This window comes from Perognathus longimembris, chromosome 2 (genome assembly GCF_023159225.1).
Source record: "Perognathus longimembris pacificus isolate PPM17 chromosome 2, ASM2315922v1, whole genome shotgun sequence".
In the NCBI taxonomy this organism is placed as follows: Eukaryota; Metazoa; Chordata; class Mammalia; order Rodentia; family Heteromyidae; genus Perognathus; species Perognathus longimembris.
In genome coordinates this window covers 40,781,472-40,804,263 of record NC_063162.1, presented here as the reverse complement: position 1 = coordinate 40,804,263, position 22,792 = coordinate 40,781,472, and the positions used below count along the sequence as shown (strand labels likewise).

The window sequence follows — 22,792 nt, the reverse complement described above, 5'->3', positions numbered from 1 at the left end:
AGGCCCTGAGTTCACAGCCTAGGACTGGCCAAAAAACAAAACAAAACAAAAAACCATAAATCCTGGCCAGGTGTCAGTGACTCACACCTGTAATCCTAGCTATTCAGGAGGCTGAGATCTAAGGATCACAGTTCAAAGCTAGCCTTGGGAAGGAAAGTTTGTGAGACTCTTATTTCCAGTTAAGTACAAGAAAATAAAAGCTGGAAGTGGAACTATAGCTCAAGTGGTAGAGTGCTAGCCTTGAGCAAAAAAGCTAAGGGACAGTATGCCCAGGCCTAGAGTTCAAGTACCAGAATTGGCACACGTGTCTGTGCATACACACACACACAATTATAAATCCTTAAAAAAATGTTCAACAAGAATTGTACTTATTTCCTTATGTATACAGCTGTAACCCCTCTGTACATCACCCTTTACAACTAAAAAAAAGGTTATTTAAAATAATTGGATGCTTTCCACATAGATTGGCAGAGGATAAAATATTCTCAGGAATGTAGTAGAAATGGAATCTTGACAGGGAGGGAGTTGATGTATGAGTATACGTATTGGAAGAAGTCCTTAGAAGCTACTATATATAAATCCAATTTCAATAAGGCTGATTTAAATTGTAAAACACACTAGTAGTGATAATAACACAGAAAGATGGAATGGCATCTTGGTTAAGGTCTGAAGAGTACAGATAGTCTGCCACTTAGCTGTGCTACTTAGTAGCTCATGAGTGGTGGATTACCTTGGGCCACTTATCTCCCATCTCTTAGGTGGTACTTTCTCTGGTGAAATGGAGACAACAACAATACATATAGTCATTAGCATTATTGTGAAGAACAAAAAGGAACTTGAAAATATTTAGAACAAGCCAGATGCAGAATGAGCATCACATGTTAGGCTATTAAAAATTATCAATTACTTCCTGAATGATTTATTGTAGGATCTGAAAAATTCTTCATTGCCATGTCATGATTTTCTCTTTTCTTCTGAAAGTTTAAATGTTTAACTTTTCACACATAGGCAGATACTTCACTTCTATTTTCTCTGAGAGATAACCAAGTTGCTACCACACTATTAGTTAAATACTTTCCCATTTTCTTATTGTTTTAGTTTTATTTTATGTTGCCCAAGCTGGAATTGAATACTTGGGCTCAAGTGCTCCTTTTCTCGGCCTCCCAAGTAGCTAGGGATATAGGCATGTACCACTTTGTCTATCTGGATTTCCCACTGATTTGTTTCTGAAGTTCACTGGAATTTGAACTTGGGGCCTCATGTTTGTCAGGTAAGCCCTCTATTAGATGCTCGAGTCAGGTCCCAGCCTTTCTGCTGATTTTGAATTCTATTTCATATTAGATTCTCATATAAGCCTGGGTTAGCTACTAGATTTTTTTTAACTGTTTCATTAACTTTAGCACCATCAATTATTTCAAGAATACTACTGTCTTCACATCATGATCTTTACATATCATCAGGAAAGTCTTCATTTTCTGTACTTCACAGATGTGTTACCTGATTATGCACTTGTCCTTATAAACGTCAAATGATTATCCTATTAGGTTTGTTATAGTTTGCATTGTCAATGTCCCCTAAAGGCCCATGTGTTGATGACTGGCTCTCAGCCTGTGTTCCAATGAAGGGTTGGAAAACTTTAAGAGAAGGGCTTAACAGAAGGAGGTTAAGTCATTAGGGGTATGTCTTAGAAAAGGATTTGCACTGCAACCCTGAATCCTTTCCTAGTTGCCATGAGGTGAACAAGAGTTCTGAACCAGGGCTATACAACCACATATTGAAACCTACAAGACTATGAGCCAAAACATCCTGCTGTTATAAGTTCATATCTTCCTGTTCTCATAGAGTAAGAAAGGAAACACTAATAACAGAAGTAACATGAAAATAGTATAATTTCTGTTATTTCTGCCACTGAATTAATCGATTTGAGAAGAATGGAATTATCAATCAATGTTGATCCATTAACATGGACTATATATTTATTCAGATACTTTTTTTTAATCTTTTAATCATGTTTTACAACTCTTTATGATTCTTCATCTGTCTTTTGGCTAAGATACTATAATATACTGGTATTTATTGCAATTATTGATGTATTTAAATTAAATTCCATCATCTTTCCTTTTTTCTCTCTCCTTACCACTGCCTGAATCCTTAATTTTGGCCTTCTATGTATCTCTAACTTCCTTTGTCTTGTGTTTAAAGATTACTCTTCTAAGCTCTTAAAATGATCATTTCTCTAAACATACATCATTTTGTTCTCAGTTGTACAACAAATTAAAGCAAACAGAACACTAGGAGAAAAGGTGAAGAAAGGATAAAACAGAGAACAAGCATCAGTGAGGACTTACTTTGAAATGGGGGAGAGGAACTCAGGTGCTTGAAGGAACAAAAGGACCTCTTTCTCTTCTCAACAATTTCTGTCATCCATGCACATTCAAAAGTGCATCTAGGGGCTGGGAATGTGGCCTAGTGGTAGAATGCTTGCCTAGCATGAAGCCCTGGGTTTGATTCCTCAGTACCACATAAACAGAAAAAGCCAGAATTGGCACTGTGGCTCAAGTGATAGAGTGCTAGCCTTGAACAAGGAAGCTCAGGGACAGTGCCTGGACCCTGAGTTCAAACCCTAGGACTGGCCCCCCCCCCAAAAAAAAAAAGTGCATCTAGGAAATGCTACTTTTAGAGCTATAGTTCTATCAGCATTTCCTTCCCTTCCTTAGTTATTCAAGATACTCAAGGTCTCTGTCACTGTCTTTTTTTGCGATCGTCACTTCTAAAATGGTTTACTACCTGATACTTTTTTCCTCATCTTTTTTTAGGCAAGCTATTTTAGTTAAAGCACTATAAGGATTTATGGAGATGAATATAGTTAACATGCCCTAAGAAATTATGGGAATGTAGTAGCCAGAGTATGTGTTCATTATGTAAGAAGTACTGGGTTTGATACCCAGTTATGGTTAGTACATGGCAGAGATGCTATTAGAATCCCAGTAATCTGGCTTTTGGCCTGACTTTAACTACAATGCTCTACCATATAAATAAATTAAGAAAAGTTATGGGAAAATGGAATTTCCTTTAATTTGTGATCATGTTTCAAGAAGTATGGATATCATATATGAATGCAGTATCATTTCACAAACTCAGATTATCATCTTTTTAAAATTTCTAACTTGAGGGCTGGGAATATGGCCTAGTGGCAAGAGTGCTTGCCTCGTATACATGAAGCCCTGGGTTCGATTCCCCAGCACCACATATATAGAAAACTGCCAGAAGTGACGCTATGGCTCAAGTGGCCGAGTCCAAGGGCCAGGACTGGCAAAAAAAAAAAAAAAAAAAAAAAAAAAAAAAAAAAAAAAAAATTCTAACTTGAACTGGGTGCAGGTGGCACATACCTGTCATCCTAGATGCCCAGGAGTTGAGACCTGGAAGATCTTGGTTTGAAGCCAGAGCTCTGCCAGGGTATCAAGAAAGCAAAAGGCTGTACTGAAGGTATGGCTCAAGTGGTAAAGTGACAACTATGAACAAGAAATCCTATTGAGAGCATGAGGCCCCGAGTTCAAGCTCTGGTTTCGCACATACAAGAAAAACTGCTAACTTGTCTGTCTTGTCTGTGTTCAGTTGATTTTATTATAGTCATTTTATGATGAGGAGACTATAGTTCAGATGGGTTTAGTATGCTGCCTAGACCATACCAGTAGGATCTAGGTATGTTTCCAGTACACTTGCTCCCAGTGTTACAGTGCAAGGTCTGGAGAGAATATGTTCATGCATAATGGGAGTTCTGGTTATAGAGTTTCCTTTGTTCCTTGCTTATGCCACCAAAGGGTTCATGTCGAGAGAACTATCTGATCTTGTTCATGATGAGTTGGCTGTTTCAACAAAGTAGAAAGAATGTAAGTAAATTCTATCTTCTGGTGTGGGAGAGATAGATAGATATCTATGTCTGTGTACATGCTGGAATTGCTTTTCACTTTGTTCCTCAGAGAAACTGAGGAATAAGTATAAAAGATGCTCATGTTTTGTGACAAGTGTGCTTTTTAATGCGCTTAAGAAGATAAAGTTGCTTTATATTTTTTTCTTCAGATTTTTCCGCTCCCTTTCCTTTGCCTCAAGCCTTATGCTCTGTAGGTTCTAGCACTATAAATTCAATCTCCTCTTCACTTCTGTGCCTCCTAAGAGGTCTCTCAATTGCCACCAGCAGAGAATCCTCCAAGACTAAGTTGTTAGTGCCTTTAATCGATCTCCTCTTCTTTAAAGGGAAGGCCCCAATTTTCCTTTCCCACCTTCTCTCTCCCTAGACCCCCAAATCCACTCAACTAATCTGGGATCTTTCTACTCAGGCTCTGGCTCTCCCTGATCCCATGTAGCAGGATCTCTATTCATCTTTGGCTGTCTAGAGTAGGTTGATTTTCAAGAAGGTCTTGGGGTATGAACTCATGACCTGGACCTTGTCTCTGAGCTTTTTCTTCCTTTTTATTTCCTCAAGACTCTCTACCACTCTACCACTTGAGCCACAGCTCCATTTCTTGCAGTTTTGGTGCTTTATTAGAGGTTTGAATCTCATGGACTTTCCAGCCCAGGGTTGGCTTTGAACCTCAATTCTCAGACCTTAACCTCCAGAGTAGCTAGGATTACAAGCATGACCCTCAGTTAGGTTATGTCTTTAGGGCTCATTTCAAATGTAATCTCTCTTGTCTTCTTTGATGATTCTCCAAAGGGATATAATCCCTTCTGTGTCTAACACTGGGTATTATACTTGGTATAACTCTTACAAGACTTGACATTCTGACCTGTACTGAAGATAATGTGTATCTGAACTGTCAGTTCTATTAACTATGTGTCACTGACCTTTGTATTTATTATAAGTAGCACTAGAAAAGACATTCATATTTGCAGACGTTGATTAAAAACAAAAATTGGATTTTCGCAATGTAAAGTAAGTCAAAGTACTCCGTGAAAGTGTTCCATATACAGAGAATTCTATCAGTGTAAGAACTGGTCAAAGGAACCTAGAGAGTGTATTTATTATTTTAAAGGTCTGATTCATTAATTGGGTCACTTAATTTTCTACGTGCACAATGATGAAAGATATCAGCTAGGTCAAGAAAAATATCCAGAATTACACAAACGAGAGAGGATTTAAGTCAAGCCTATAAAGGGCTAAAACAAACAATTTAAAGGCATCTGTGCTTTGTGGTATAATTCTATTTATTCCTTGACTTTAGTTCTGTTTGGATAAGTACTAAATTTCAGACTTTCAAATTAGAAAGGTTTGAGTAGATGACAAATTTTGAATAACATATTACAAATTAGAAAAAGCTACTAAGCAATAGACTCCCCAACAAAGTAAGACCCTGACTCAAAATTTAGCTCTTCCTTCCAAGGGAAAAAAATAAAAAAGATAAAGCTGGTGATATTAATTTGAGAAGAGCCACAATTTATAGAGCTAGTCAGGGAATCCTGTGTACCACGTCACCGTTGTTGTTGTTTTTTTTTTTTTTAAAGAGGGACACAGGGCAAAGATGGGAATGGGAGAAAATCAGTTTATATTTAAACAAATATCTATATCTATAGAACAAATAACATGACGACTCCCCCCGTTCCCCCCCCCCTGCCCCATTGACCTGTAGCTCATGTTGGGTACAAGGAAATAAACCAATAATTGGAACAAAGGCAACAGGCACCTGCAAGCTCTCAATCACTTTGCAAATATTTCCACCAAAGCGGGGCCAAATTCGGTGATGTGGTGGAGCAGGGCAGGGGGTCACCTTTCAAAGCCTACAAGTTCCTTTCAACAGACGCCATAAAGCCAGGGACAACTGGGACCCCTTCCCGGGCTGCAGAGCCCAGAGTGGTCTCGGCTTTTCAGACAAATCTCTCCTCCTACCACACCACACGTGACCGAATGGCAAACAGCCGCTGAGAGAGACACCGCCGCGCACCAGCCGCGGGATACAAAGGCTCACCGCCGTCGCCGCGTCCGCGGGTGGACCGCGGGGCCAGCCTCCCGCGCTCGGCGTCTGCGGAGCTTGCGTAGGGCGCCGCCGCGAGACGCGCCGTTCCCGGGCCCGCAGGGCGGTGCCGCGCAGCGCAGGGAGTGGGAGCGCGAGCGGGGAGCGCGCGCCGCCGGCCCAGCGCGCCTGCTCACCCAGCGCCGCCGGGAGCAGGGGCGTCCAGTCGCACGCCGCGCCGCAGCAGCCTTCGTCGCCGGGCCGACACCCGCCGCCAGGAGCTTCGCAGCGCCTTGGACCTGGGTGAGAAGGCCGAGAGCTCCGGGCCACCGAGCAGGCCCGGTCGGGCCGCCCCATCCCCCCGGGCCCGCTCGGGCCTTCCCTTTTCCTCTGGGCTGCGGCGCCTCCCCCGGGGACCTCGGCGCGAGCTGCGGGGCGCCGTGAGCAGCACTTACACCACGGCTCTGGAGATCATCCAGGACACCATCTTCCCGGGGACCAGGGCCTCAACTTCGGGCCGGGTGGGTGTTGAGCGCGGCGGACTAGGCCGCCAACGGTAGGCCGCGCGCTCACCGGCTGCTCGCGCTTCCCGGGGCCGCGCTGGCGCCCTCAGGAGCCGGGCCCGGTGTCTGCGCGCCGCCGCCCGACCTACGAGGCGGTCGGTCCCCCGCCCGTCCCCTCCCGCCCCCGCCCGTCAGCCGAACCGCGGCCGAGTCGGTCGGCCCCGCCCCTGCGCTCCGCTGATAGGCGGCGGCGGTGGCGGCGGAGGCGGCGGCGGTGGCGACGACGGCGGCGGCGGAGGCGGCGGCGGCGGCGGAGCGTGGGCCCGGTCAGGGCCAAGCGGCGGGTGCGGGGCATCTGGATTGGCGGGACCCTTGCGGAAGCCTCACGGCCTCGCAGCCGCGGCCTGGTCCCTGCCCTGGCGCTCTGACCTCCCTTCCCCGCTTCCCCGGGGCCTTGGGACGCCCGTCTGGTGGTGAGCGGAGGTGGGAGGCCGACGACCCGGACTGGGGGGTAGGGGTCGTTTACTGCATGTGTGTGTGTGGGAGAAAGGAAGTTAAGCTGGAGCCGTGTCCGGTGGAATCGTTTGGATCGGGCTTTAAATTCTGGGAGCCAAGATTTTGTGAAGTGCCTGTCTACATCCGGTCCCCACACGTTGGACGAGGCCCGGGCACCAAGGGCATCCTTACGGGGTACCGCATTTCGAGGGGATCCGAATAATGTCGGGAGCTCTTACACAGGCCTCGATTGTGTGCCTCGCGGCTCTTGGTGCAGTGCTGGGAGGGGCCGGGGAGGGCATTGGATTTCTTGTTTGCGGTAGTGGGTGTAATGGGATTGCTGTTCCGGGCCTCTTTAAGGGCACCTTTGCATCCGAGCCTGTGCAAAGGTTGTTTTACAGACACGGATTTCCAGTATTTCCGTGAGCCTGCCGGATACTGAGAGCAAAAGCTGGACCTAGGATCTTGATTACGAGTGTCTGTTTTGCAGAGGTTAGATTACTACTTACACCTTCCAGTTCTTGCAAATACCATTTAAAAGAAGATTAAAACTTCTGTTACTTCCTGTTGTTGTTGACAGTACCAGATTGGGAAAACGACCTTAAAGTTACTGTCTTATTTATTTACTTTTTGTTTTCAGTTAAAACAGTAATGTCGATTGTTCTACTCTCTTCAAATAGAAGAAAGGATGAAACATGGGCCTGAAGCCTTTAAAGTACTTGAGAAATGGGATCCCTTGGTTCATGACATATTGTTACTTTTATTTATCCCTGTTTCCTCATAATAAAAAGAGGCTAATAATACTGTACCCTTCCTCTTACTTTCAGAAATGATAGGAAGCATTGCTAAATAATATGTTTAAGAAGTGGTCTGACTTGCTTGGAGTAAAATCAAGGGTTAGCTAAAGATTATCTTGAGTATTTAGTTCCCAGGGTCAACCAATTAAGTAATATTTTGATTATGTAAGAAAAGAGATCAGGGTTGAGGGTGGTTTAGTAGTATATAGCACTTGCTCACCATGTGTTTTGCTCTGGGTTTCATTCCCCACACTACATACCACACACACGCACACACACACAAGCACAGAGACACAGAAATGAAATTAAAAGCGCTTTCTCTTGGCTTCAGTTCTTTTTGCTTGTTCATATTAAGGATATATTTTTATTTCACAAATCATGATACTGATTTACATTTGTCTGAGTCTCTTAGTTTTTGCAATATTCAGCATTGTTTGCAGCTCACATGTGCCACATGGCATCAGTTTTCAGGGGGAATTTTCTTATCCAGTATATGACTTCAGTGCATTTCATTGTCTTTCAGATTATTTTTACATCCTTAATTTTTGCTGCAGTCATCCCTGAACCTCTGTGGCATTCAAAATGTCCTTGATTTTTCTCAAGGCCCTTATGATTTACTGCTTCAATTTCCATGCCTATTTTATTTTTCTTACACTTACTGGCTAATAGATAGATAGATGATAGGATGTTTGATAAACAGGGATGTGTCCAAGTATGTAGGCCATGGTAGGGTAAAGACCCAATAAAAAAAGTATCATTAAGTATCTGATACTCTTAAGTATCAAACTTTAAAATATTTCAGTCATGTTTATTTTAGATATCAGTGAGAAGTCTCTTAGGAATGTATATCTGGTTTTGCTTTCTTACTTTGGAAGGGGTGTCAGGAGTATCGTTTTGGTGAGTTGTGAATATATTAATGCTTTCAGGCATTGCTGACCCCTTTCATCAGTCCCTGGAACGCTGTGTCTTAAGCTTCATTTTATATGTTGTATATGTTTATAGCTTCTGTCTTTTCCAATTTATGCTTCCTTTTGCTGGTTTTCTGTTGACCTGAAGCAGCCCCCCTCTTCTCATCTCAGTAGGCCATGGGTTGGAAATCACCTACCAAATGTTGAGTCATTCTGACATTTCAAAAAGCCAGGTGTATTTTTTCTCTTTAATACTATAGAAACTGAGGTTCTGAGAAGTGAACTCACTGGCCAGGGAACACATTCTCATTTGTAACAGACAAGACTCTAATCCACATTTGCTGAGCTTCTTTACATTCTGTGATAAATAGCTGAATTGTGTCTAAGGCCACGATTCCCAGTGGAGATAGCTCTCTAGGGGGATATTAGGAAGCGGGTTTTTTTTGGGGTTGTTGTAATGAACTTAGCCAGGAATGTTCCTTTAAAAAAAAACTTTATGCGAGACAGTCCTAGACAAAGAATGTTCCCATGTCCTTCATGATTTAGGACTATCTTGCTTGACATGTAATTCTTGTAATTATCTGAGCCTAAACCCACTATACATGTAAAGTCATGATTTTCTTGCCTTTACATAATACAACTGTAGTGTCAGTTCAAGAAGGCTTTGTGTTGGTTACTATGTGACCAAGAATTGTGAACAGTTTTGCAAAATTGTTTCAATTTAGAGCTACTAGCTGTTTTGTCCTGACATTCATACATATCCATGCTTATTGTAACTTTTCTTTTTCACTTATATTTTGTTAGGAGTTGAAATCATTGTCTATAGGAAGATTGCTATTCATTTTATTTCAAGGTGGTAAAGCAGAAATTGGAAAAATACTTTATAGGAGAGGTTCAAGCTGATATGGTTGAGAAATTATTAGACTGAGTAAAAGTAACTTGGTCTGAAGAGTACCTGTATGACAAGTGTCTGCCTGTTAATGTTGGCTGTAGTTTCTGTTATTGGACTGCCTGCGATAGTTGATCTGCTAATAGGTGGCCATTAGATAAGTGCTTTACTGTATAAGGAAGGGCTCTTGGGACAATGGGAGAAAAGGAAAACCAGTACCTTCTGTTAAGGATCTTTTAGTGTGGTTTTAGAATACTTGTGACCTTTTGATTTAAAAAATAGAATTTTCTTTAATGTACTGAACATAATTATTTTGTTATCACATATTGTCCCTAGTATTCTTGTACTGTACTGGTGCATTGTACTGCCGTGTGCTTCCTTCCTTTTGTTCTGCAAATCCGCAAAGACATTTTCTTTCCTGTGTATTGAATTTAATCATGATGGGAAGCAGTATATTTAAGGTAGAGACCGTTTTCCTCAGGAGACAGTTCCTGCTACCGGTAATGTGATGTTTGGCAAGTCACAGTATGCTTGCTGTTAAATGGGTGGTATAATAATGGTAGATCAAATGTAAAAGGCCTTAAGAATTAAGGGTAATTAGACTCAATTAAAAGAATTGCTTTCTTCCACCTTTTCACTTACTTGTCCTACAAGATATGTGGAATGTTCACTTGCTGCATGTTCAGAGTTCATTGATTAGCAAATCAACAAAGTGAGAAGTGTAGTTAGGATAGTGGAATTAGAGTACTGAGATAGTATCTAATCATGTAATAATTAATGAGTGTGCTAATGAGACCAAATACTTGGTCACTTTCTCATTTATTTTTTTAAATTTAAATTTTATTTTTTGCCAGCCCTTGGGCTTGTACTCAGGGCCTGAGTACTGTCCCTGGCTTCTTTTTGCTCAAGGCTAGTACTCTACCTCTTGAGACACAGCGCCACTTCTGGCCATTTTTTGTATATGTGGTGCTGGGGAAATTGAACCCAGGGCTTCATGTATACAAGGCAAGCACTCTTGCCACTAGGCCATATCCCCAGCCCGCTGTACTAGGCCAATTTATCTTTAATAGTAACTTAGAAAGTAGTACTAGGATGAGTCTTAATAAAAAAACTGATGTAAAAGAAGAAACCTACTGTATTTTCATCTGTTACTTCTGTCTTATTCTGTCTGCTTATGGTATTATGTTCACAACAGAAATTATTCTTATGACATCTTAACAAAAATATAAAAAGTGATGATAAGGGCTGGAAATATGGCCTAGTGGCAAGAGTGCTTGCCTCGCATACGTGAAGCCCTGGGTTCGATTCCCCAGCACCACATATATAGAAAACAGCCAGAAGTGGCGCTGTGGCCCGAGGCTCAAGTGGCAGAGTGCTAACCTTGAGCAAAAAGAAGCCAGGGACAGTGCTCAGGCCCTGAGTCCAAGGCCCAAGACTGGCAAAAAAAAAAAAAAAAAAAAAGTGATGATAAATTGTGGATTTGGAGTGTTTGTGTGTATGAGAGAGAGAACTGGGTCTGGGTCTTGAACTCACAGTCTGGGCTCGCCCTTTAGCTTTACGGCTAACATTCTACCACTTGAGCCACCCCTCCACTTCCTGCTTTTTGGTGATTATTTGGAGGCTTTCACAGACTTTACTACTTGGGCTGGCTTCATTATGACAGTGCTGAGATCTCAGCCTTTTGAGTAGCTGAGATTATTGGCTTTGTGGATGTTTTTAATGGCTGTTAGCTTTCCATCAGATACTGTGACACTGTAGATGAAAGAATCATCTCAAAGAAAGAAAGTTTTATTTTTGCTCACAGTTTCAGGGTTTTAATTCATGGTCATTTAGCTCCATTGTTTTTGGTTGTGAAGTGAGGCAAAACATCATGTCAGGGAGTATGTAGCTGAGAAGCAGGAGAGAAAAGTCCAGATTCTCAGGATATGTATCCTACACAGGCATGCACTGCAGTGACCTCCTTCCTCTATTTCCACCTCCTCACAGTCCACCACCTCCTACTAGTGCCTACTGGAGCCCAAGCCTTCCTCACTTTTGGGACTCCCTGTAAACTAACCAGCATTCATCCTAGTGGAGTTTAAGCTTCTTGACATCTGAATATGTCTCATACAACACACCTTGCATTGCATAACTTTACTTAAGGTAGATAATATTGTTAATTCACTTCTTAAATCTTGTTGCCCCAAATCAGGAAGCCCTGGATAGCTCTCAGGGGTTCCATTAATGTGCAGGATTAAAAAGAAAAAGATCATGTATTCTTTTACTAACCTTTACCTGAAATAAAACATATTCTTCCATTATCAAAGAAGAAAACAAACTTGAGTAACAATAGTACTTTAATTCTTTGGGTAATAGAAATCAGATAAGCAAGAGTAATAATTCCTGATGAAGTGATGCAATGGGTCTTCCAGAATATCTTGGTACTTTGTCATTTTTGGCAAGCTAATGCAAGTTTAAGCTGCATTAACATGAACCAAATGATTCATAAGATCTTGATCTCATTCGAAATTATTTTTTGGTGCTGGTCCTGGGGCTTGAACTCAGGGCTTGGATGTTTGTTGTCTCTGAGCCTCTTAGCCCAAGGTTAGTTCTTTCCACGTGAGCTGTTGTGCTTTCAGCTTTTTGCCTGTTTATTGGAGATAAGAGTCTCATGGGAGACTTTCCTGGACTGGTTACAGTTACATAAATCAGGTAATGAGTACATTTCTTTTTGGACATTGTCACCCCTTTCCTTACACTCTCTCAGTTCATTATGATTTTTAAATCTTTAATATAGATTAGCATTTTTTTTCCATTATTGATTTTTGCCAAACAGTTCATACCAGAGGGAACTCCTTTATTTGGAGACCCAGCTTGCCTTAAAAAAAAAAAAAAAGTGCTACTCTATATGTAGTCTCTCTATAAGCACAGAGAATTTCTGCTCATTCTTTCACAGTTTAGAATGAATTCTCTTTTTGGGATGATAAATAGCTCTTTCTGAAGTTGGCAAGAAAACTTCCTTTTGGACTTTCCCAGAAGTGTTACGACAGCTATTTGATTTAACTCCTTAGAAAGCTCTCAAAGTTGCCTTGTTTGGGAAGAGTGAAGAGCTTAAACTTTTTGTCTCAAGGATGATTTTGGTTCTGAGCTGGTATGTGACCAACTATGAAGATTCTGTGTTAATCGTGTGAAATAAAGCAATACCAAACATATAAATTAAAATTTTGACTCTAAGGAAAAATTTCATATGTATACGGGGTATATAGTATATAATGTATGGTGTAATATAATAAAATATGTATACTATGTAGTATAACAATATAATTAATATATAGTGTAAATATAATGGAAATGTACAAATAATACATAAAATAAACATAATGAGTATATAGTATGATAAAAAATGTGAACATATAATATATGATATAGTATGTATTTTATAGTATGTGATATATGTGTAATATATAGTAGCATATATATGTGTAATATATAGTATGTCATATATATTATACAATATGCTACCTAATTATATATGTACATATATGTGTGTATATCTCCCCCCCCCCCCACATATTGAAGAGGGGATAGTAAGGACAAACTTGAGGCACCTGCTGTGGTGATACACTCATTCCATAAATTTTACCATCAAAGAGGCTTAGACAGGAGGATGGGGAGTTTGAGGCCAGCTTGGGTTACTATCTCAGAAAAACAGGAAAAGAAATTATGTGTTGGTGGCTCATGCCTATAATCTTAACTACTCAGGATCTTCCAGATAGACATAAAGGTTTGAAGCTATCAGGGCACAAGAATTTGCATGACTCCATCTCCAGTTAACCAGCAAAATGCTGGACTTTGGAGATGTGGCACTAAAAAAGCCAGCTGTAAGCTAGAAAGCGAAGCCAGCTTGAGACTCTGAGTTTTAAAAAAGAAGCCTCAAGTTTTAAGAAAAAAACAAGATAGTCATATTGAATTGAATTCATTTTGTATCACCATATAAGGAAAATAAATAAATAAATAAAATGGGTGTCATTTCAAAAGAAAATAAAAGATAGGTTTGGAAAGTATATTCATATACACTTATGTAGTAGTTGAAGAAAGAGAAGGAAAGTTTTTTTTTCTGTTTATTCTAAATAATCAAGCTGACAGCTTTATGATAGTGACTGTTTTGCAAGAAGAGGAACAAATTTAAGAGTTACTGTTGCAGACTCCTCATTAAAAATAAAACTATAGGGGCTGGGGATATAGCCTAGTGGCAAGAGTGCCTGCCTCGGATACACGAGGCCCTGGGTTCGATTCCCCAGCACCACATATACAGAAAACGGCCAGAAGCGGCGCTGTGGCTCAAGTGGCAGAGTGCTAGCCTTGAGCGGGAAGAAGCCAGGGACAGTGCTCAGGCCCTGAGTCCAAAGGCCCAGGACTGGCCAAAAAAAAACTATAAGCTAGGTGCTGGTGGCTCACACCTATCTATAATTTTAACTACTCAGGAGGCTGAGATCTGAGAAATGAGGTTCTAAGCCAGCCTAGGGAGACAAATCACACTGTCCAAGTTTCCTCACTCCCAGCGTTAGTAAATAGTATAGTATTTGCGAAATAGTTGTGCAGATTACATACATTACTATAAATGATGTAGTGTTAAAGTTCTTAGTGAGAAGTACACATTAAATATTATTTTTACCATCGCTACTGTTAATAATGTCTTCTGTAAATCTTCATATATTCAACAGTTGTTTATTGAACATTCATATTAGAAATCTGTACCCTAAAGAAGCTTCCAATTTTTGTGAACTAGGAAGTAAATAATTATAAATTGTGCTAAATGCTGTGAAAAAATTTAAATAAGAAAGTTCCTCAGTTTTATCTTAAGCATTGCAAATAAAATAATAAAACAAAAAAATGTCCTTAGCATGTTAGATAAAGCCTAATAAGAGAATTTTACAGATAGCTAAATGAGCTTCTGGCCCAACAGTATTTCTAAATTTCCCAGTTATCTATCTCCTTGATGAACTTTATAGTGTTTTCTTTTTTTTTTTTAAATAGTGTTTTCAGTCTATACTCACCCAGTGGGAATGCCTGCAGATGTCAATGATTATGGCAATTCAAACAGAAACCATTTTGCTTTTCCCATGGATCTCTTGGGCCCCCATATACTGATTTTTTGGTAATATCTACTGTCATGCTTTATTTATCACCTTAACTTTGATCAGTGTCTCCAGCCCTTTCATTCCTTTTGCTTTAGCTCACTCATCCCTTTGTCTTTCCTTAATTTGCTTAGGAAATCTTGAATTCTGACAGGGCTTATCAAGGGTTTCCTCAGCACTACAATTGTGGACCAGATAATATTTTGGTAGTACTTGGTGACTGAACCCAGGGCCTGTCACATGCTGGGCAGCCATCCACCAAACCTTCAGCCCCTTTGTTTGTATTTCATGTTTTGTTTTTAATATAGGGTCTTGCTGACTTTGCTTAGGCTGAACTTGAGATCCTTCTGCCCCATCTCCTGAGTAGATAGGATTACAGGCATGTGCCACCATCCTGACAAACCAGAACCTTCTTTGTTGAAGGAGCTGTTCTTGACATCATAGGATGGTGAGCAGCATTCCAGCATCTATCCATTGTTGCCATTTTTGGCAACCCAAGCTGTCTCCAGATGTTAACAAATGTCCTAATGGGACAGAGTTGCCTACCCTATCCTCTTTATTCAGAACTGCTAGTCTAACTGAATTCCTTTTGCTCCTTCATCTGTGTTCCTGATGGGAAAAAAAAAATTCGCAGTTCATTGTCATTATAAATTCATATATTTTTAATTTTAATAGGTCCTTAATTTTCCTGACAGTTACCTCTTCTTAGCTCTTCTGTTTTTCATGGTATTATTTCCAACTTTATTCTCAAATTTCCCATATTTTTAACCTTATATTCTTAGCAGAGGACCTTGTTTTCAGAGAAAAGAAAATAGAAGCTATTATATTTGTCCTCAGTAAGCCTTGTTGTATCAGCTGTGAACTTACCTGAATTTGAATTATGGTCCCAGCAAATTTTCTGACCTTTAGCAATTTAACCTTTAAGTCTCTCTCTCTTTTTTTTTTTTTTTGCCAGTCCTAGGCCATGAACTCAGGGCCTGAGCACTGTCCCTGGCTTCTTTTTGCTCAAGGCTAGCACTCTGCCACTTGAGCCACAGTGCCACTTCTGGCCATTTTCTGTATATGTGGTGCTGGGGAATCGAACCTAGGGCCTCATGTATATGAGGCAGGCACTCTTGCCACTAGGCCATATCCCCAGCCCTCATTTTTTTTAATCTATCTATCATGGCTGTCAAAACCGAAGTCATGTAATGCATTTGCTGTAGTGCATTGTCTGTAGCATCAGGCCAAGAAAAGGAAGGCATCATGCAGAGGTGTTTGAAAATGGTCTTTGAAGAACTGTGACTAAGTTAAGTAGAATGGTAATTGCAGGGCCATATGCAGGTAAGGAGAGTACATGGATTTGTTGCTTTTAAATGGGAGACACATTTTAACTGCCGTTAAAGAGGATAGAATTGAAATTACAAGAAGAGATTAATGTATTTTAACCATCTCTTGTCTTTATCCATATTCCATGTTACAGACAGTTCTAGCATTCTGTTGTAAATCTGATTTCTTTGCTTTTTTCTGGTTTGTCTTTTAATGCTCTCATTTGCCGTTAACCTAAAAATTCAAGCTTTCTAAGGTACTTTTTACTAGCTCATTTGGTTGATCCCTGCCAACATGACCCTATAGCTTTAAGTATTCTGTCTTTCTACCCTTATTCCCTTTATCCTCAAATGCTCCTTGTCTCCACTGTCCCAAGCTTCAGTCATACTGCACTGAATTTGTCTTACCTTCTCAAATATGACATATGTCAAACTTTCTAACTTTCATATTTGCCTAGAACTCTTTACCCTCTCTTTCTCCCTTCTGTGGCCAACTGACCAGCTTGCATTCTTTCTTCAGTCTTCCTTAAACCTATCACTTATTCCTTGATCACTCCTCTGACTCCAAACCTGGATTATTGATCTCTTCCATGTGCTGCCATCTGTTAATTTAATATTCACTTGAATTTCTCATTACTTAATACTGAATTGTAAAGGTCTTGTCTATATTCCTACTGTGTTCTGAAGTTTGTGGGAGGAGAGGCCTTTTCTTTCTGATTTCCTTATGGATCTTTCTTCTTGGCAAATATTTGTTAAACATGAGAATATATTTAATGGCTCATTGGGAAAAATATGTCAGTCATATAGCATTTTACTGAAGGAGCTGTTTGCTAGGCCTTGTGGGAAAGTCTCTTGCCTTTCTTTTTTTAAATCAAACTTGCATCTGGCCCAGTCAAGACTTAGTAAAAAAAAAGTAAAAGAAAAAAGTGATAGTTTAAAACAAACAAATTCTCTTAACTTGCAAACTGAGTAGATTTGTCAATTATGGTAATTTTACTTCTAGAATAAAGTGGAATAAAGTGTCATTCCTCAGTATTCTACTTCTGTCAACCTTCTCAGAAAAGGAAGCAAGGTATTGAGGGAGAGGATTTCTTTACCTGACTTTCTTTTACAAAGAAGAAATAGAAAGTGTAAGAAAGGTTTTAGTTAGAGGACAATCTAATAGCTAGGGGATTTGAAAGAACAATTATAGAAAAGTATTTCAGGAAGAGCTACAGATATTTCTGTGATTAAAACAATGAAAATAAAATTATTAAAAAAAATTAAAAGTTTTCAGAAGCAACAACCCTGTAACATTTACCTTATTACTACATGCTTGGTACTGTTCTGGTTGTTGTACCTGGAGTTTTTCATTTATATCATGAGGCTAGTGTTACCGTCCTCTTAGTGCACCCCTGGACTTAAAAATAAGATAATTATGCCAAACTTTTACTCATTCATACTTGGAATGAGGAGAGAGGAGAACAGCATGAACCCTGCCTGACTTGTCCCACTGGCCTTATAGAAGTAGGGCTGGGGAAACTCAGAGATTTCCTCCCTTCTGTTTTCTCTCTGAGCCACCCCTTGTCAGAAATGTCTTTATTATCTCTGAATTAAAGGTCTGTAGAAATTGAGTATATAGTCTCATTAGAATCAATCTTAGATGTTTTAATTGATGACATAGGTGTTATTTTCTATTGCTTTTTTAATTTAAGAAAATATAAAACTCATTCATTGGTTTGTAAGTTCTTTTTTTCTTTTTTGTCAGTCCTGGGGCATGGGACTCAGGGCCTGAGCACTGTCCTTGGTTTCTTTTTTTGTTCAAGGCTATCACTCTACCACTTGAGCCACAACCACTTCTGGCTTTTTCTGTGTTTATGTGGTGCCAAGGAATTGAACCCAGGGCTTCATGAATACAAGGCAAGTAAGTACTCTACCACTAAGCCACATTCCCAGCCCTGTTTGGTAAGTTCTTACATTTTCATCCCTGTATTTTAAAAAAATCAAGCCTTCAACTCTGAGTTCTATCACAAAGGTCACTATGGAAGTTCAAATAAGTGTTTTGATTGTTTTGGGGAAAGAGGGGATTACACACTGCTACTGTTTATTAGGAAAAGTTACACTGAAAGTTGTAAATTCAAAAATTACTTGAGCAAAGTAGTATTATCTCAAAAGGTAAGAGGTCATTCATTGAGGTTTTTTTTTGCCTTCCTGGGGTTTGGACTCTTTTTTTTGCCATTCCTGGGGTTTGAGCACTCTCCTTGGTTTCTTTTTGCTCAAGGCTAGCACTCTGCCACTTGGGCCACAGTTCCACTTGGGGCCATTTTCTGTATATATGGTGCTGGGGAATTGAACCCAGGGTTTTATGTATGGGAGGCAAGCACTCTTGCCACTAGGCTATATCCCCAGCCCCTCATTGAGTTTTTGAAATGATAGTTCTTAGGATCTTAGATCTTTGGGAAATTAAATCAACGAAAAAGCTAAGCTAGAATGCAAGGTTCTGAGTTCAAGCTCCAGTAGTGGCACATACTGTAAGATTAAGATCATTGTTAGGACCAAATGAGATCATTCATGTTACATGTTTATCCCAGGCCTAAAACATCTCACATATTAATTATTAATATGTCCTTTGTTTTTGTTGGACAATCCTAGGGCTTGGAATCAGGGCCTGCCCCCTGTCCCTGACCTTTTCTGTGCTCAAGGCTAGTGCTCTATCACTGAGCTCCACAATACTACTTGCACTTTTTCTGAATAGTTTATTGGAGAGTCGAGTTTCACAGACTTTATGCTTGCGTTGGCTTTGAACCTTGATCCTCAGATCTCAGCCTCCCTGAGTAGCAAGGATTACAGGCATGAGCTTTTGGCACTTGGCTTAATATGTTCTTGTTGAAGGACTACATTCATTATTGGCAATATAGTGTGTCTGCTTAAAGAGAAGATGTGATTACAAATTTGAATCTTTAAACACAAGACACTTTTAAAACAATGCAGTTACATCCTTTGGTCTAACAGAGAATCATAAAGTATAACTAGGTGTTGGCTACAATCTTACTTGCAAGTATAATCAAGATATCGAAGTACATTGTGGGAAGGTGGTCCATTTTTCTTATTAAGTTTACAAAGGAATGGTCAAAAACCAAACAAAGTGTGTGTGTGTGTGTGTGTGTGTGTGTGTGTGTGTGTGTGTCCTGGTGATTAATCTGCCTTGATTAGAGTCAGGTGCTGCTGGAATCTAGTGGGCAGATGTAGGGATACTGTTGAATTTCCTGAAATGTAGAGCGCAGTCCCTAATAGAGCAAAGACTTCTGCTTGTCCCGAAATATCAGTAGTGCCAAAGTTGAAACTTCTTTGGTTCAGGCATGAATACTTTATAAAAAATGATTGCATTATTTTAATCTTTTGTTTTTTTTAATCTTTTTGTTTTTTTAAATATTTTCTCTTGAAATTGTTATTTCATAAGATAATTCAAATAAATTGCTTCCATAATTACTTTGTTGTCTTCTTAAAGAATAAGAAGGAAAATCAGATAACTCACCATGAAGGCTATATTAATTGATGACATAAAGTTTTTACATTTGAATATATAATTTGATTTATAATTTTATGAAGATAATTATTTTGATTAGAAATATTGAGACATTACGGGGCTGGGGATATAGCCTAGTGGCAAGAGTGCCTACCTCGGATACACGAGGCCCTAGGTTCGATTCCCCAGCACCACATATACAGAAAACGGCCAGAAGCGGCGCTGTGGCTCATGTGGCAGAGTGCTAGCCTTGAGCAAAAAGGAAGCCAGGGACAGTGCTCAGGCCCTGAGTCCAAGCCCCAGGACTGGCCAAAAAAAAAAAAAAAAAAAGAAATATTGAGACATTACAAAATGATTATATTACATAAACCATATGCACCAGTCAAGAATTTTATTTTAAATAATTTAAATTTAAGGTATTTAATTGATTTAAAAAATTAAACAAATGAGCCAGGCACCAGTGGCTCAACTTAGGAGGTTGAGACCTGAAGATCAAAGTTAGAAGCCAGCCCTGGCAGGAAAGTCTGTGACCATCTTTAAAAAAGCTAGAAGTGGAGCTGTGGCGCAAGTGATAGTATGAAAGCCTTGAGCATTAAAGCTCAAGGACAGCACCCAGGTTCAGAATTCAAACCGTAAGACCTGCATATACACACATAAAAATACCAAATGAGCTGTTACTGACCTTTCTTGGCATTATTTAAATGTTTTTTGTTTATTGGTACAAATCCTGTTCTACTACATAAAATACATTAACTTATCTTCACAGCAGCTTCTTCATATAAAAACTATTATTCTACTTTACAAATGAGAAAACTGAGTTTTAGTATTTTAAAATATGTTTAAGTATTTAATATTTCAGTATATTATTCCCTTATTAATTTTTATATTGTCCAATGAAAATCTCTTTTCAATTGACTTCTCTGCCCTCTTGTATAGTACATGTATTCCAGGGCTGCAAACATATGCTAAATTGTATGCCTTCCACTTTATTTTTTATTATATACTAATTTATTTTAGAGAAGTGTAGTTAATTAAAATATTTAGATATTAGTTAACAGTCAATATAATGTAATGGTTAGGAGGATTAACTTGGGCTAGACCATCTACCTCTAATTTTCTATGCAAAGTAAGTTATGCCTCAGCTTTATAATCTTATATAATCTGACTTTAAGGAAAACAGTTTATTTCTCAACAAATAAAAGTTGTAACAGCAAAACATTTGAGGAGTTGGTACATGATACTATTTAGAATACTTTTGTAGTGTATATAGAATGGCATTTGTAAAATTTGTAGACATGAGATGAATCCACAATGTAGTTATATTAAGCATTTATCCTAATATGTAAATATAAATTATGTGCTAGACAATAAAGCTACTTAACATCTCCCATTAATAGTTTGTGGTGTAGAATGAAAGTAAGATACAGACTATTATTTAATCATAAAAATAATTTCATATACTAGTAGCTAAGATCTGAGCTTACATCCATTTTTTACTGATTGGTGTTATTGAGAATAGAGCAAAGAGCCATAGTGCCCGCTATTTGAAGTGGTGCTACAGTCGAGGCGATCCTTTTAAGTTACCACCTATTTTGGTTTTTGTATTTGTGTTGGTTATTTTTGAAGGTTCATTACTGCCCCCATTGAGTGTATTCAGGAGGTGCACTTTGGGTCTGAGATTGCTATGAAAGATGGACAATTGCTTCTTGATTTAATAGAAATATTTCTTAAATGGGCAGAATCTTTAATATTGGCCCTAGAGCAATGTTATCAGACTGTACAACCACTATAATAAAACTATACAGTATAACTTAAAAAAAACAAGTATGGTATTTGTGATAGAATTGACTTGACTGATAGCTAGTGAATTAACAAACAGATAAATTGAGTGTTAGGATGTATTCCAAGCTTCTCTGAACCCACCAAGTAACCCAGACTGTCATTGAGTTCACCATCCTCCTTGCCTCAGCCTCTTGAGTGTTGGAGTTATAGATGTGTGCCTTATTCATGGCTACAGAAGAACTTTTTTTTTTTTGCTAGTTCTGGTACTTAAACTCAGGGCCTGAGCACTGTCCCTGGTGTCCTTTTGCTCAAGGCTAGTACTGTACCACTTGAGCCACAGTGCTATTTCTGGCTTTTTCTGTATATGTGGTGTTGAGGAATCCAACCCAGGGCTTCATGTATGCAAGGCGAGCACTTTACCAGTAGGTCATTTTCCAAGCCCCCAGAAGAACTTTTTTTTTTTTTTTTTTTTGCCAGTCATGAGGCTTGGACTCAGGGCCTGAGCACTGTCTTCCTTTTGCTCAAGGCTAGCACTCTACCACTACCACTTGAGCCAGAGTGCCACTTCCGGCCTTTTCTGTTTATGTGGTGTTGAAGAATTGAACTCAGGGCTTCATACATGCTAGGCAAGCACTCTACCACTAAGGCACATTTAAACTTAAAACTTGCTCCACTTTGGGAGGTAACCTGTAAGCCCTTAGATTATCTTGCTTGATTAGTGTTTATTTGCTTTGGGACCTTGGAGTCTGTTTTGTCAATGTTATATTTATGTTGGGGGTATTGACCTCTGTAGGGGCTAAAGATTATGAGTAAGCCATGCGCATAATCCTATCTGTATTCAGAATTCCAAAATATTCTAAGCTTCATTTTGGATGCCATTACTCCTAGTTTGTTGTCACTTGTTGCTGAAGAGCTAAGCATTCTGCTTAATTTTATGGGAAGAGGTCAACTAGAAGCTTGTGCCTGATGTTTCCTGCTCTCTCTCCTATGCCCCTTTGTATTTGCTGATTTTGATTTGTATCGTTTTGGTGTAATAAACTGTGACTTTGAGTGTGAATGCAATACTCTTGAGTTTTATATGTCCTTCTAGTGAGTCATTAGACCTCAAGATGGCTTTATGAGTTTGAACTGCTTTGCTTAACCATATTTAATAGTCAATTCTTTGTTATTGTTGAGTAGTGTTCCATAATTTTTTTTTTGGCCAGTCCTGGGGCTTGAACTCAGGGCCTGAATACTGTCCCTGGCTTCTTTTTGCTCCAGACTAGCACTCTACCATTTGAACCATAGTGCCATTTCTGGCCTTTTCTGTTTATGTGGTACTGGAGGAATCAAACCCAGGGCTCCATGCATGCTAGGCAAAGCATTTACCACTAAGCCACATTCCCAGTCCTCTGTAACATTTTTATTCTCTAGCCGAAAGACATTTTTTGCTTTCTCCAGCTTTTAGAAATTATAAACAGAGCTATAATACATATTTGAGTATAGGTTTCTGTGTGATTATGGGTTCTAATTTTACTTGGTTAAATATGTGAAAGTGGAAT

At 39.5% G+C, this 22,792-nt stretch overlaps 1 protein-coding gene and 1 long non-coding RNA gene across 2 annotated transcripts in view; one reads left to right on the top strand and one right to left on the bottom strand.

The window, feature by feature from the left end:
- Nucleotides 1-6,646, bottom strand: part of Reep3 (receptor accessory protein 3) — a 72,501-nt gene extending 65,855 nt beyond the window's left edge. The window contains exon 1 of the mRNA XM_048338864.1: nt 6,404-6,646. Coding sequence (XP_048194821.1) covers nt 6,404-6,435 — 32 coding nt within the window. The 5' untranslated portion in view covers nt 6,436-6,646. The remainder of the gene's footprint in view (nt 1-6,403) is intronic.
- A 31-nt stretch (nt 6,647-6,677) lies between these two features.
- On the top strand, nt 6,678-18,413 carry LOC125346370. The gene is made up of 3 exons (XR_007209917.1): nt 6,678-6,934; nt 17,770-18,138; nt 18,365-18,413. It is a non-coding gene; the product is annotated as an uncharacterized LOC125346370 (long non-coding RNA).
- The last annotated feature ends 4,379 nt before the right edge of the window (nt 18,414-22,792 follow it).